This window comes from Anguilla anguilla, chromosome 4 (assembly GCF_013347855.1).
Source record: "Anguilla anguilla isolate fAngAng1 chromosome 4, fAngAng1.pri, whole genome shotgun sequence".
Taxonomy (NCBI): domain Eukaryota; kingdom Metazoa; phylum Chordata; class Actinopteri; order Anguilliformes; family Anguillidae; genus Anguilla; species Anguilla anguilla.
The window spans coordinates 55929927-55943127 of record NC_049204.1 but is presented as its reverse complement, the minus strand read 5'-3'; the positions used below and the strand labels follow the sequence as shown (position 1 = coordinate 55943127).

The 13201-nt window shown below is 43.1% G+C and overlaps 1 protein-coding gene across 7 annotated transcripts in view; it reads left to right on the top strand.

Moving 5' to 3' along the window:
* The window catches only part of elavl4 (ELAV like neuron-specific RNA binding protein 4), a 72969-nt gene that overhangs the window by 34433 nt on the left and 25335 nt on the right, over positions 1–13201 (top strand). For all 7 annotated transcript variants that reach the window (XM_035414582.1, XM_035414581.1, XM_035414583.1 and 4 more), the window contains exon 3: positions 3240–3480. In XM_035414582.1, coding sequence (XP_035270473.1) covers positions 3240–3480 — 241 coding nt within the window. The remainder of the gene's footprint in view (positions 1–3239; positions 3481–13201) is intronic.

Here is a 13201-nt window from a genome sequence, read left to right as displayed (position 1 = left end):
AATAAATCCAACCCACACAATGTACCTAAAAGCATTAAAATCATACAGATTTAACAGTGAAGTTGTACTGACTGCATACAATATCTAGACTATCAAGTGTGATCCAACAGCTCCAGTTATTTGAATTTGTGAGAGCAGGGTACCTCCAGGCTAGCTCTAGAGCAGTGGTTCTCAAATGTTTTCTCTCCGATGACCAACAATTTGTAGTCTTCAATTGTCAGTTGCTGCTACAACATGATCGTTCTTCAGAAAACTACATTGCACTATTACTTTAACTACAGTGATTATTTATGACTAACTCCTTTAGTCTGTTTTGTAATAACATTGCACTTAAAACAACTGCTAGTTTCCTGTGGTGATGTAACACCAGTGTGCATGTATAAGCTTAGATCTTAAGATGTCTTAAAATAATATGTAAATATCATAAGTTCACACAGTATGTGATGGCTTGCCCTTTTTCGTCCTGAAATCTAGCTTATTTATGTTTTGCTTTTAAATGCACTTCAGTGAGAAAAAGAGCCCGCTCCCCACCAGCAGGTGGTGTTTATCTAGTGTAAATTATGCGCTTGTTTCTGTAATGTTCTGAGCCCTACCTCTGACGGAATGGCTCGCGGTGTTTCTCGAATGTCAGGGTTATTCAGAGCCTGTGTTTTTATCGCAGTCATGGCTGAGCGCCCCGTCTCACTCAGACGGGTAGACGAGGAGGACGTCAGAGAAGCCGCTCGCCGTTCTGCTGAGTTTATATTCCGTCCCCATTTTGATGCAGAATTATGCAAGAGATTCCCGGCTCTTGACACACAGCCTCAGTGCTCTCCTTCGCATTGCAATGGCCAAGGAGCTTTTTTTAAATGGATGGCCATGCTGGCTGCCGCAGACACGTGTAAGGAGGTCGAAACTGCAGCCAAAAATGTGAGGCTACATTCCAATTTCATTTTCTTAAGTCCATGGAAAGCATATCCAAAGGCACTTCCATTTATTTAATCTCACTAGCTTCCGATGTTTGAACAAAAGCCACCATTAAGTAAATAGGTCGTCATTATGCTGAGGTGCTGGTGTTTGAGTATTTCTGTACTTCATCATGGAAATTTAAGTTTCGTTCCTTTATGTTAAATTTTGCAGGTGCTGCATTCAAAAATTCTGTGTGACAACAGCTCATATTATTTAAGGCACCTAACTGGAAAGAATTGCTGCATAAATTGCTCGGCAGCCATCTTGCGTTTGAGAGCCAGTGCCCAAGAGGACTTCAGACAGCTGTCTTGCGTGCTAGCAGCACAGCCAGGAGAGATGGGAGACATTTTTGTGCTACATTGCTTAAGATATGCAGATATTGCCTTCCTCAGCACTGCAACACAGTGGGTGTGCAGGCGAAATAAATGTATGCAAGCTACTTTAGACCGTAAGTGGTTACAAATTATACCTGGCGGATGAGACTTGACATGTCTGTTGTAATTAAAGGTGTGAGTTGTGTTCCTTTCCCTGCTTTTTTAGCCTCGTTAACACATCCGGTTGCGCTAAAAGTATTTTTGAAAACAATAAAATGCCACTCAGTTCGTATTGTAATACAATTTAATAAGATCCAAAGAAAGCCTTGATGAAGAGGTTAATTAACTTTTTATCGCTTGATGGGTTTATCATCAAGTGCCGTTGCATTCTGGTGTCGCACATTTTTATGGAATGGTTTGGTAATGGTAATGGAGAAGTATGTATTCCATCGTCGTATTGTTCAGTTGTGTTCTAGAGGTAGGATTTAATATGATTTCCTTAACTCTAAGAACATTTGTGTTCCTTTTGTTTTGTATATATACTGAAGGAAACATTAGGTGTGAAGGAGATCGCTGGTCAATTACATTATTTTTTTTAAACATGCCCTACTTCTCTATATATGTGAAATTTACTGTGGATAATCAAATCTTGAGGGAAATAGTTTGTATTTGTTTTTCATTCCAATATGTTTATTTTCGTTTGGATAAGACATTTTATTTTTGGGGCCAGTGTTTTTGAATGTATTTTTGAAATGCTAAAAAGAAATGTTTTGTCTCACATAATAGATTTTTCTCTACCCAACAACACCCCACCCACCCCCCAAATCTGTTCTCCTGTGCTTTAGACTCCATGAGCAGAAAATGTGAGCCTTTTTAGCCTCCGTGGTAAGGTAGCCTCAGTGGATTGCTAAGCAATTTTCTTCAATTCACCAGAGCAGACCTTTAAACTAATTTAAATCAGCCTTGTTTTCGGCTACAATATGTGAATCTGTTCCTCGTTTTTTTTTTTTTTTTACAAGTTATTCGTAACAGTTCAACACTTTCACAGTTTGTTTGGACATCCTTAGAAAATGCAGCCACCACTGAGAAACCTCCTGATGAGTTTGCACTGCCCCAGCCAAATTAGAGCACGGCAAATTGAGGGAAGACTTCATCTTTTTTAAACGCATGCGGGGCTCAAACTAGCTGGGAGGGACTCTCCCTTCCTCTCCTTTGTTTTAAAACACCTTTCAAAGGGCTTCTACTACGCAGTGTGTCTCAGCTCTCTCCCCCTGCGTACGTTTGACATCGGAGGAGCTTTTAACAGTAGGCACCCCGAGGACAGTGCCCCCTCTGCAGAATTCAAAACAACAAAAAAATATGGCACACCAAGGCGTGAACCTCTTTAGCTCCACAATCTCAAGTAAGTGGATGATGGAAATCAACTGACTGTAACGAAGAGGCAAATTATTAAATTAAACACACATTTTATGCTAATGGCTGAATACATTTGGTGGCAGTCGGAATCTTAAAATAAGTCTTTGCTGGTAGATAAGCACAGCGGAGTCTGCCTTCCTCTGCTCGTCTTCCCCGAGGGCCAGCAAGCTCTACTTCAAACACCTGCTCTTCAGCCGCTATGCTAAACGAGCTGCAAATATTGTTCCCCATGACAGCAGTGCCATGCTGAAGGGCTCTCATTTTTACCTTCCCAAAATGTTCCAACTGTCAAAGCAGAAAGGGGAACTTTATATATATATAATATATATGTTTTTTTAAATATTTATAGAGCTTTCGTAGCTTGGACGTTCAATGTTGTGTGTCAGTTCAGACGTTCTCTTTTCATTTCTCTTCGTCTTTGCAGGGTCAGTTATACACTACAGTATATTTTGTCTGTTGGGTTTTTGGGCAAGGACTATTGAAATGATCCCCGATTCTTTTAGTTCCCCGGATTGAAGCTCCCCCCCCCCCTCTCTGTCCTTTCCCCATCCCCCCATGCAGATAATCAGCAACATGGAGCCTCAGGTCACAAATGGGCCGAACGCGACCACGGCCAACGGGCCGTCCAGCAACAGCCGGAGCTGCCCGTCCCCCATGCAGACCGGCGGCTCCACCGACGACAGCAAGACCAACCTCATCGTCAACTACCTGCCGCAGAACATGACCCAGGAGGAGTTCCGCAGCCTGTTCGGCAGCATCGGCGAGATAGAGTCCTGCAAGCTGGTGCGGGACAAGATCACAGGTGAGGCCCCCTCGCTGCACGGACAGGCGCTGCAGGAAAACTGACATCGTTTCGCGGTCGCTCGTTGTTTCGGATTATGTGTCGTAAACGAAAGCTACAAAGCTGAGAGGAGAGGTAGGGGGGAGATTGTAGATTAACCTACAGGGTCCAAGTTAAACTACGCGGTCGTTCCCTGAACTGTACTTCCCTCTAGGGTTTTCAACGCACTTGTTCCTGGTTTTTGGTTATACACTTTGTTGTACGTCGCTCTGGATAAGAGCGTCTGCCAAATGCCTGTAATGTAACGTAATGGGAAAAAAATCGTAATCGACTTGTCAGTCGAGCAGGAACTAGAACGCCTTCTGTGACGCGGATCTCGACGCAGAAGGAAATACCCTCCACGTGGCCAGCAGGCAGGCAGGCAGGCAGGCAGGCAGGCATGGCAGGCAGTTGAGGAGACGCTGCCGGATTTTGGCGGGGTGTGGCGCCGGTGGCCCCCGCGCTCCCGGGCGGAGCTCCAGCTCGTTACCGCGGAGCAGGAGGCTTCAGCTGGCCGGTGAGCCGCTGAGCGGGACGCAGAGCAGAGGTGTTTAAGCTGCGCTCCCCAGCTAATCACGCCTCTAATCCTGGACTAGTGGCTGTGTGGGTGGCGAGCAGATGGATGGGGAGGCTGCTCCGAGATAATGCCAGATAATGGCTTCCATTTTATATCCTACTTAGTGACACTTCGCTCTTGATAATCTCATTAAAAAAGGGGCCAGGCTAAAGCCACTGGTTTTAAGGGAAAGAGCGCGGAGCTGCCAGCCGTCGTGAGAAACACCGACTCTTGACCGCGGCGTGTGGGCTATAGGTCAGGCAGCAGCAGTCACACATAAGTGCAGGGTCGCTGTTTCCGATAATGGGCACAAAATACTGTGTGAAATAATGTGCATATATGCGGCAGAAATAGCACCTCCATGCCCCCCCCCCCCCCCCGCCTCCTTTCCCTTGAGTTATTTTTGAAGCGGAATGCTGGTGCGTAATTTCGTATGTTTTATGCCACATGCAGGATGTTTACAATCCGTGACTGAACGGTTGTTTGGATGCGCAGTAAGCTCCAGGACAAAATCTCACCCAGAATTCCAGTGACTAACGATTGTGCGGCAGCTGCTTTTGGATGCTGCCTGTGAATCGTCTTGCAGAGCTCCACGTTGGGATCCAAGCCATTATTTCCCCCTCTCAAACCTTGCGGCTCTTCGGTTCTCCGTCAGCGTTTAGACGTGTGCACGAAATTCCTTTACGAGCGGGCTCATGAGAGAATAAGATGTCAGCGTGGACATGGACACGCGAACATCTAGGCCTTTCGCGTTTGAATAGATGGGTCTTTCCCTCTCTGGACTCAGCCCTGTCAGTATTGATGAAGTGAAAGCCCTCTCAGGTACTGGCCACACCTCTGGCTCTACTCACGTCTGTCCGCACTCCCGTGTTTGCCGCGGTGAAGTGCCACCTCCGATTGTTTACTCTTTTCCCTCAGCCTTCCCGATATGCATGTAATGCACTGGGGACCTGCGGGTTAATCGTTTGTTTAATGCTAAGGTACACACCCGGAGAAAGCTCACACGCGTTATCCATCAGCAAGCAAATCGCCGTTTGACTTTTGTCTGTAGCGGAGAGGATAAAGGGGAAGAGCGCGTTTGGGTGTCGTCTCACCGATTCATGTCCGAATGCTGTTGTTCATTTTCGCGAGTGTGCCATCTGCATTTAAAAAAGGAAAGCTGACTATAAATGTAAAACTTGAAGTGCAAGGACAAGCCCATGTTTGAGGCTAGGGACAAAACAGATGGTGTTGCAGCAGACTCTGTGTGTCTTAAAAGGCATGAAGAAAGCTGAAAATCCGCAGTTATATTTATGCATCTTGAGCCAGTTCTGCTGCCGAAATGCCTCCGTTAGCCTCTAATAACACAAATAAACATATAGCCCTCGGGGAGAGGTAGTGATTTTCTTGTGAGCCAGGCAACATCTTGAATGAAAACTTTTAATGGAATACATTAAGAAAGTGTTAGTGCTTCTGGCCCTCAGCACACAGAAAATGGAAATGACTGATCAAGTGCCAGCTGGGCAGGAATTGGATCCTTGTCAGTTTCCCAGTTATTCTGGATCATGTTTTGCCTCCGACTGCATTTCTCCAGGAAAATGAATGCATTTGTATTTATAATGACATGGCAAAAAAAAGAGAGAGCCAGCACTTGGATGCTGGAACTTGAATAGATTGCATCTGTGACTTTTTTTTCAGCTGATAAGAGTTCTTTACATATTTATCTGAGCATATTCAGCATACAGTAAATAATTACAGCTCACATTGTAATAACTGAGATAAGAAAAATAGATATTTCAGTATATGTCCCATCTCAGCACCAGAAATCTATTGAAGGGAAAGCTTTAGCTGTAAGGCTTCTGCCCCTGTCTCTCAATTGCTTTCGTACATCGTAATACGCACAAATTAACAAGTCCCCCAGTGCTGAAAAACGAGGCTATTGAAACAAGTGTTTCGACACTTCCATACAAGTAATTTACCAGCCATGCGAAGCAAGAGAAGCCCCCCCCCCAATCAACCGGTCCCTTTTCATGCCTGTTTTGTCCTTGCTTCATTTAAAATGCCTAGCCAGGTGGCTCCTATATTTTTTTGCCTCTTTTAGCGCTGAAAGATTCATGAGTCCTGCTGTACTGCAGCGTGACGTCTCCAGGTGCACATCACGCACACCCGTAACCGCGGTCCATCACGCCCAAACCGCTTCTCGGACCCGCCGTGTCCCCGCCACGTGTCAGAGAAGGAGAGGCCGGGGCTTCACACACCATGTGACCTCTTACTCAACATAATGACAAGGCAAAACAAAACCAAAAAAAAAAATAATGTAATAAATAAAAACAACGAACAGATGTAGGCTGTGAAATATTAATCGTGATTGATGCCTGAAATACCGCGCCGTGTGCCGTGGCAACCCCGCTGAGAATGCTGGGAAAACCTGGTGCAGCTTGAACTCTGACTAAAGGAATGTTGTTTCTCCATCCCCGTCCTGGAAACATGTGGCATTTTTAAATACTGCAAATATGAACAAGGATATACTTTTATACATGCCTTCATTTTTTAAATATTTACTGTTTGAGTTGAAAAAATATTGCGAAAAGCTTCACAGGAATGCAATTATTTTATTAAGGCTTATGTTTCAAATCTTAAATTGTTTCTCTGACAATCATTGGGGTAATTATTTTGATTGTTGTTGTTTATTCTAATAAGGCCTCACATAAAAAGATAAACACTTTGGTATTAGGTACAATATATGCAAATCTGTTATAAATGGCTTTGGAATAATTTGCCTGTTTAATCAAAGCTCCTTTTAAATACATTTAACTGGCGTCTATTTAATTCTGTAAAAATGAGGACATTATCTCGGCAAATGATAATACTGTATATTATTTTCTTTTGTGAAGTGCAAAACAGTTTAGAGAAAGTGAGTGTTTTGATTGCCTGAGATGTCCATAATCCGAGGCAATAATTTATCTGGATATTTTTTGCCAACATATTATGATTATTTCTTATGATACAGCTTGTCGCCATATTCTCGCAAGCAAAGCCGCCATGCCTAAGCGTAACTGTTTTTTACAATCTGATTTCCAATGTAGACATTGCACTAGTATGACCGCTTGAAGATATAATAGGCAATAAATGAGAAATTGTTGGATGAACTGTATCATTTTTCACTGACAGAAATGCTGAAAACTTAGTTGACTGAGATCGGCATGGAATTTTGGAAGCATTGGTTGTTTTAATGGAATGCTGTTTCTAAAGACAGGAACAATTTATTCCAAATATGCAATTCCGTTCATTTAATTTGGAATGATTGGCTATGGGTTAGATAAAAATACACTTGTCCCCTTTAGTGAATAAATCTGCCAGCATTAGTTACAGTTAAAATAATACATAATTTCCTCTCATTGACTTTAATTTGTATCGGCATTAATAGCCAACATTTCAGTGCAAATGTAACAACTCCAGTAATGCTTTGCCATGACTGAGTACAAGTTAAAAGTAAAAATGAAGCAAAAAACAGAGCCCAATGCATTTAGCTTCTCTCTCAATGTGACAATTAATTCCTTTTGCATAATCAATCTTCCCCTTTTGTGTTCCCTCCTGAATTTAAACTCATAAATAAAAGCCTGCACGCTGATGGGGAAAAAAAAAGTAGGGTAGAATTCTTCCTTCCCTTCGGAAATGATGCATCTTGCTTTTTTGTATGACAATTAATACATTGTGAGGATGCATAAAATCGTTCCCTCAGTGAAGAATCGAGCACGGAGAATGCATTGTCTTTGAATAATTTCAGTTCCAATTTGTAACAATGTAAATCGCTTTGCCCTGTGTGACAGCAGAGTAGAGCAGTGCTCTTCTGTGCCTGACAAACTGCATTAGCGAAAAAAACATTACAGTCAATGCAATCTGCAAAACACTGCCAGTCTTACCAGCACAGATCCATCGAGCCTTATTGCAGTGCACACACAGGTTGTCGAACCTGTGGTACACATTAGAGTGCATTAAAAATAACACAAAGTATGAAAGGAGATGATTGTGGATGACATGTGACAAGACAAATGTGTCTTGATGTTGTTCCCTTAAGCTTGGTATCAACATATAGGCCCGTTTTAGCTGCAGCAGTGGCTGAAAAGCACCTCGCTCAGCAGGAGGCAAACGTCGAACCGTTTCCGAGTCTCAGACGCGGGGGCTCTCCTTCGTCTTCCTCTTCTGGGCCGATGTGCTGACGCGCTGCGCCCGTCTGAGTGTCATTTTGGCCCCGGGGTCTTAAGAACCCGAGGGCCGCGGAGCTGTAGCGCTCAGCAGGGGTTCCTTGCTCTGCCGTCAGTGTTGTCATTTCCTGGCCTGACGTAATCAGGGGTGTCCCAGATATACGCGGGGGCTGCTTTTCCCACAATCCTCTCAGACATCCCACACATTTCAGGGCTCCTGTCCAACTCGCCTCCGGCAGCAGCCACCTCATGCAGGAGGGGGGACGGGGGACGGGGGACGGGGGGGGGGGACAGGGGCTGGGAAGCTCCCGCGTAGCACAGTTGGCGGTATTCTGGTGACTGGGAACCTGTTTTAGTGATGCGCATTGAAATATTTTCCCTGTATTGGAAGTAATGAGGTTTAAAAATATGCTTATATTTGGTATTTGGATAGCACACTGGGATAAATCTGACATAAAACAGACATTTTGGAAATTTTGGAGATGCACAAAAGCAGCAGAAGCCATTAAATTCCAGGAACAAAAAAAAGTGTCAGAGCATCATGTTGAATTTGCCATCTTATATTGTTTCTTCACACCATATCCCATGACTGTTATATATGGAATAATTTCATCACTGCAAGCTTCCGAAGCCTTGAAATGTTTGGATTTTTTGGGGGGTTTTTGTTCACACTGCATCTTGTAAATGTTCAGAACGTCTCTGGTTCTAGGTTGATAATTGAGAAGTTTAATCAAGTGTGATTTGCTGAAAGAAACCAGGAGTGTGCAACTGGAACATGGAGCTATGAGTTTGCTCTCATTTTTCTTTTTCTTTTTACTGTGACTTGGTGAAGTGAAGTGAATCTCCCTCAACATTATCCTTGCATTGAAATGACAGCCAGGTTCTGCGGTCCACCAACAGTAATGTTGCACCAAAAGCTATTCAGCAGCTTGCCCTAGTCTACAAACGTCTGAATTCTAACTGGAACAAATCTAACATACAAGCATTCAGACCAAGGAGCCTTGCAGTCAAGTAGCAGCCCCTAAAAAAGATTATACTGAAGTTTCAGTGATGTTGACGCCATGATAGCCTCAAACTTTGCCTGACATAGTGTGTGTTAAAATAATGTTATGTCACTCTTTTTTATGTTGAATGCTGCTGTATGAATAATTTCCCCATAAATATTTATCAGTAAGTCATGTCATTATTAAATACATGAATTAAGTATTTTGCCTGGTAATAAACTGAATAGCAATGACTAAAATGACTAAAAGTATATAATACAATGGAGCATTTTAACAGTCAGAATACAATGGGGAATTTAAACTGTGAGCTTGTATTGACGGGTACAGAACATTAAAGTCTGTCTTTAAATCTTTTACATTTCAGCTGTGTGCGTGCATGTGTGTGTGTGTGTGTGTTTTTCTTTTTCTGTGTGCCACTGTGTGTAAGAATGTGTCTGCTCTTAGAAATGGCTAAAATCTTTATGAATATGATCATGAAATGCATTACTTTCTTCACAGTTTAAAATAGTGAACATATATGATTTCAGAGTTTATTGCTACATTTAATTATGAATCACGCAACTAATACATGGGATTTTTAAGAAAAATATGTCAATCAAGTACTTTTACTGGAGAAGATAAACATTTAATTGCTCTGTGCTGTTGCAGTACTTTCATTATACGGTGAGCTCCATAATGTTTTGGACAAATACATTTTTTCTTGATTTCTTGGCTCTGGACTTTTATTTAAGGGCATTTTTGTACACTTTGTTTTCACCATGTAGAAATGGCAGCACTTTTTATACATCTCCCCCCATTTCAGGGCACCATAATGTGTGGGACATGTTAATCTTATGTAAATGACTGTAGTCATGTTTAGTACTTTGTAGCTTATCCTTTGCATGCAATGTCTGCTTGAAGTATGTGACCCATACACATTGGCGGGTGCTGAGTATCTTCTCTGGTGATGCTCTGCCAGGCCTGTACTGCAGCCATCTTCAGCTCTTTTTCGTTTTTGGATGATGAATGTCTTGGCCAGTTTTTGGCTTTGAAAAACTCCTTTGTTGCTTTAGCAGTATGTTTGGGATCATTGTCTTACAGTAGAATGAAACGCCATTCAATGAATTTGGCATTTGCTTGAACTTGAGCCGATAAGATGCTTCTGTACCATTTAAAAATTCATTGCTATCAGTAGTTGCATCATCAGTGAAGCCACAACCACCATGTTTGATGGATTAAGGGGGCGTACATTGGATCTTGGGCAGTTCCTTTCGGCCTCCACACTTTGCCTTTGCCTACTTTATAAATAAAATTGCTAAATAGACTAATAAAATCAGAAAATGTTTCAAAAAAATTTAATTGTCCTCAGAATGCTGTTTAACAGATAGCTTAATAATAAAAGTGTATTTCTGTAAACCTACTGTATATAAGAAAAAATGAAATATTTGCTACGCTTGCAAGAAATATGGTTCTTGTTTCATTTGTTCTTTACATTAAGCCACCTATGGCAATGTATTGATTAAAACTGTATATGATAGTGTATTATAGGCAATTGTGTAGTTAGATGTGTTTACAAAACCAGTTTGAGAGTCTGGAGATATTTTTTTTTTTTAGCATTGCATTTCATGAAGTGCACCTCTGTTACCGTGGAGACCAGAAGTGTGTCCCTTGTTGCAGCAAGGGCAGAATGTTAGAACACCAGCAAGCAAAAAATAATAATTTGTTGTGACATATGGAAAAATATTTATCCCTGCTTTCTTTATAACTGTAATGTGATTACATTTAAGGCTGACCAAACAGATTTGCCTGTGTATGCCACAGGAGCATCGTACCATCAGGGTATGTTACCGTTAGCTGTATCCAACTCTGTCATCCACTGTTGACTGCACCCAAGGTTTTTTTTTTCTATTTAATGCTCTCCATTACTTACTTTTTGCCCTAAAATGGTCTCATGACAAATAAAAGGCAACCAGTCTAAGCGCCATTTTGTGACATTACGAGGAGGGGAAATATCAGCGTACCAGACATGACATCACCAACAAAGCCCTATAATTAAAATTCAGGAACTGTGAGAGCCATATAACTTGTCACATATGGCAGTGTTTGCATTGCCTGTGTACACGTATTAAGCTCTGGAGGAGACAGTGTGAGAAACTACGATAGGTCATGAAGCTTAGGGTGCTGTTTCAGCCTGGAAGGGCGACAGAGGGAAGTGAGGAAGAGCGCGTGTGAAGCAGAGTCACCCGGAAAGGCCTGAGGGGTGACCCGCCCCCCCACGGTGTGCGTGCGGTGTGGAGCAGCGGGACTCTCCCTGCAAACAGACTCATTTTCCCCCCCCTCTTCCTCATTCAAGACCCCGCTGCTTTTCAGGAAACAAGTAATGGCTTCTTCATAGCGTCTCCGAGTGGGGCCACTCACTGAAAATAGCACGAATTGCAGAGGAAACATATTTGACAGATAGTTTTTCTCCAGAATTTGATGTCGTTTTCAAACCGCGGACAGAATTGTCGAGGCCCTGCCAGCCGCTGAATTTTGAGCAAGTTTCTCACTGCCTGCAGATGCTGCTGGAAAGGGACAGCTGCTATACAGCATCATTGCATAACTGTGGGAATGTCAACACTGATAAGAGCAATGGCCTGCAGGCTATGTGCTAACTTAGGATCGCTTATGATCGTAGGTTAGATGGACAAAAATTGAACCCTGAATAATTTCTTTATCATTTAAGCGTTGCCTTTCAAATTCTTCCAGATTTATCACAACCAAATTTATCACACCCATGCTTGAGAATTAAAATAAATGGAAAATAAAGATTTACCCTCATTAAAAGCTCATTAAAACAGCGATGTGTCATTTCTGTTTGCATTTTTAATTCTAATTTTAATTTAAGTAAATTTTGCCATTAATATTTTTTAACAGACTAATTTTCTGTGTTTGCTCCCCCATTAGATTGTATTTATTCTGTTATTTTAATTTGGTTCTTGATTTTCTTAGAACAATTTTATATATTAGATGAATTGTGTCGCTTTAAGGGTATCTCCAGCTCATTTTGAACAGCAATCCCATTTATCTTTTAAACATGTTGCAGTGGCAGGTCATGGTGTAGCGCTCAGCTCTCTCGTTCTGCACGTTTCAAGCTAATTCCAAGGGCTACTGTACACAGCAAAGGAAACTGCACGAATGTCAGAAAATCGAGTTTTCCCTTCAGATACTAAATGAGCATTTACAGCATAGGGAGTACAAAAATCACTTCCTGAACTGATGGCTTGCTTGAAAAAAAAACAAAAAAAACACATGATCATCACTTTGAGCGGCCCTGATGCTGACCTTAGAAAAGAAGAGGCTTCAGCACAGCTCTGGCTGCTTTATGAGGGCTCGGACCCGACGCAGCGCTGGCTGCTTTATGAGGGCTTGGACCCGACGCAGCGCTGGCGACAGCGACGCCCCTGGCGGTGTGGGGTTTCATCAGCAGCTCCGCGCTTCAGTGGCGTCGCGCGCGGGAACAGAGTGTCCAATTCCCCCGCGCCCCGCACCCCGCAGCCCGCGGGGAGCGCCAGGCCGCGGCTGACGCACCTGCGCTGCGCCGCCGCGGCTATTTCGGGCGCGTAGCGCGGCGGGCCGGACCCGCTGAGCTTGTGTACACGCGGAGGGGAGCCGTTGTTGTGACAGGCGGTGCCAAGCCTGCCTGCCCGTGTTGGCCCACAGTCTATGCTGCAGCTCTCTGCCCACGTCAGCGTGCCTGGGGGGGGGGGAGGGGGGGGGGGGGAGGGTTGATTCAGTGAGGGTGGGAGAGGGGAGTTCGTTAGTGCTTACGTTTCCATCTTCTCCACGCGCCCTTGTGAGAGGAGAGAGCGCTGCGTTGTGGACAAAGGATTTTTGTTTTTTGTTTTTTAATTGTCCTTGCATAATGAAACCGAATCAGATATTTAATATTTTACAAAGTCGTACTTGAAATGGTCGGTTTTATAATTGCGGTGAAATTG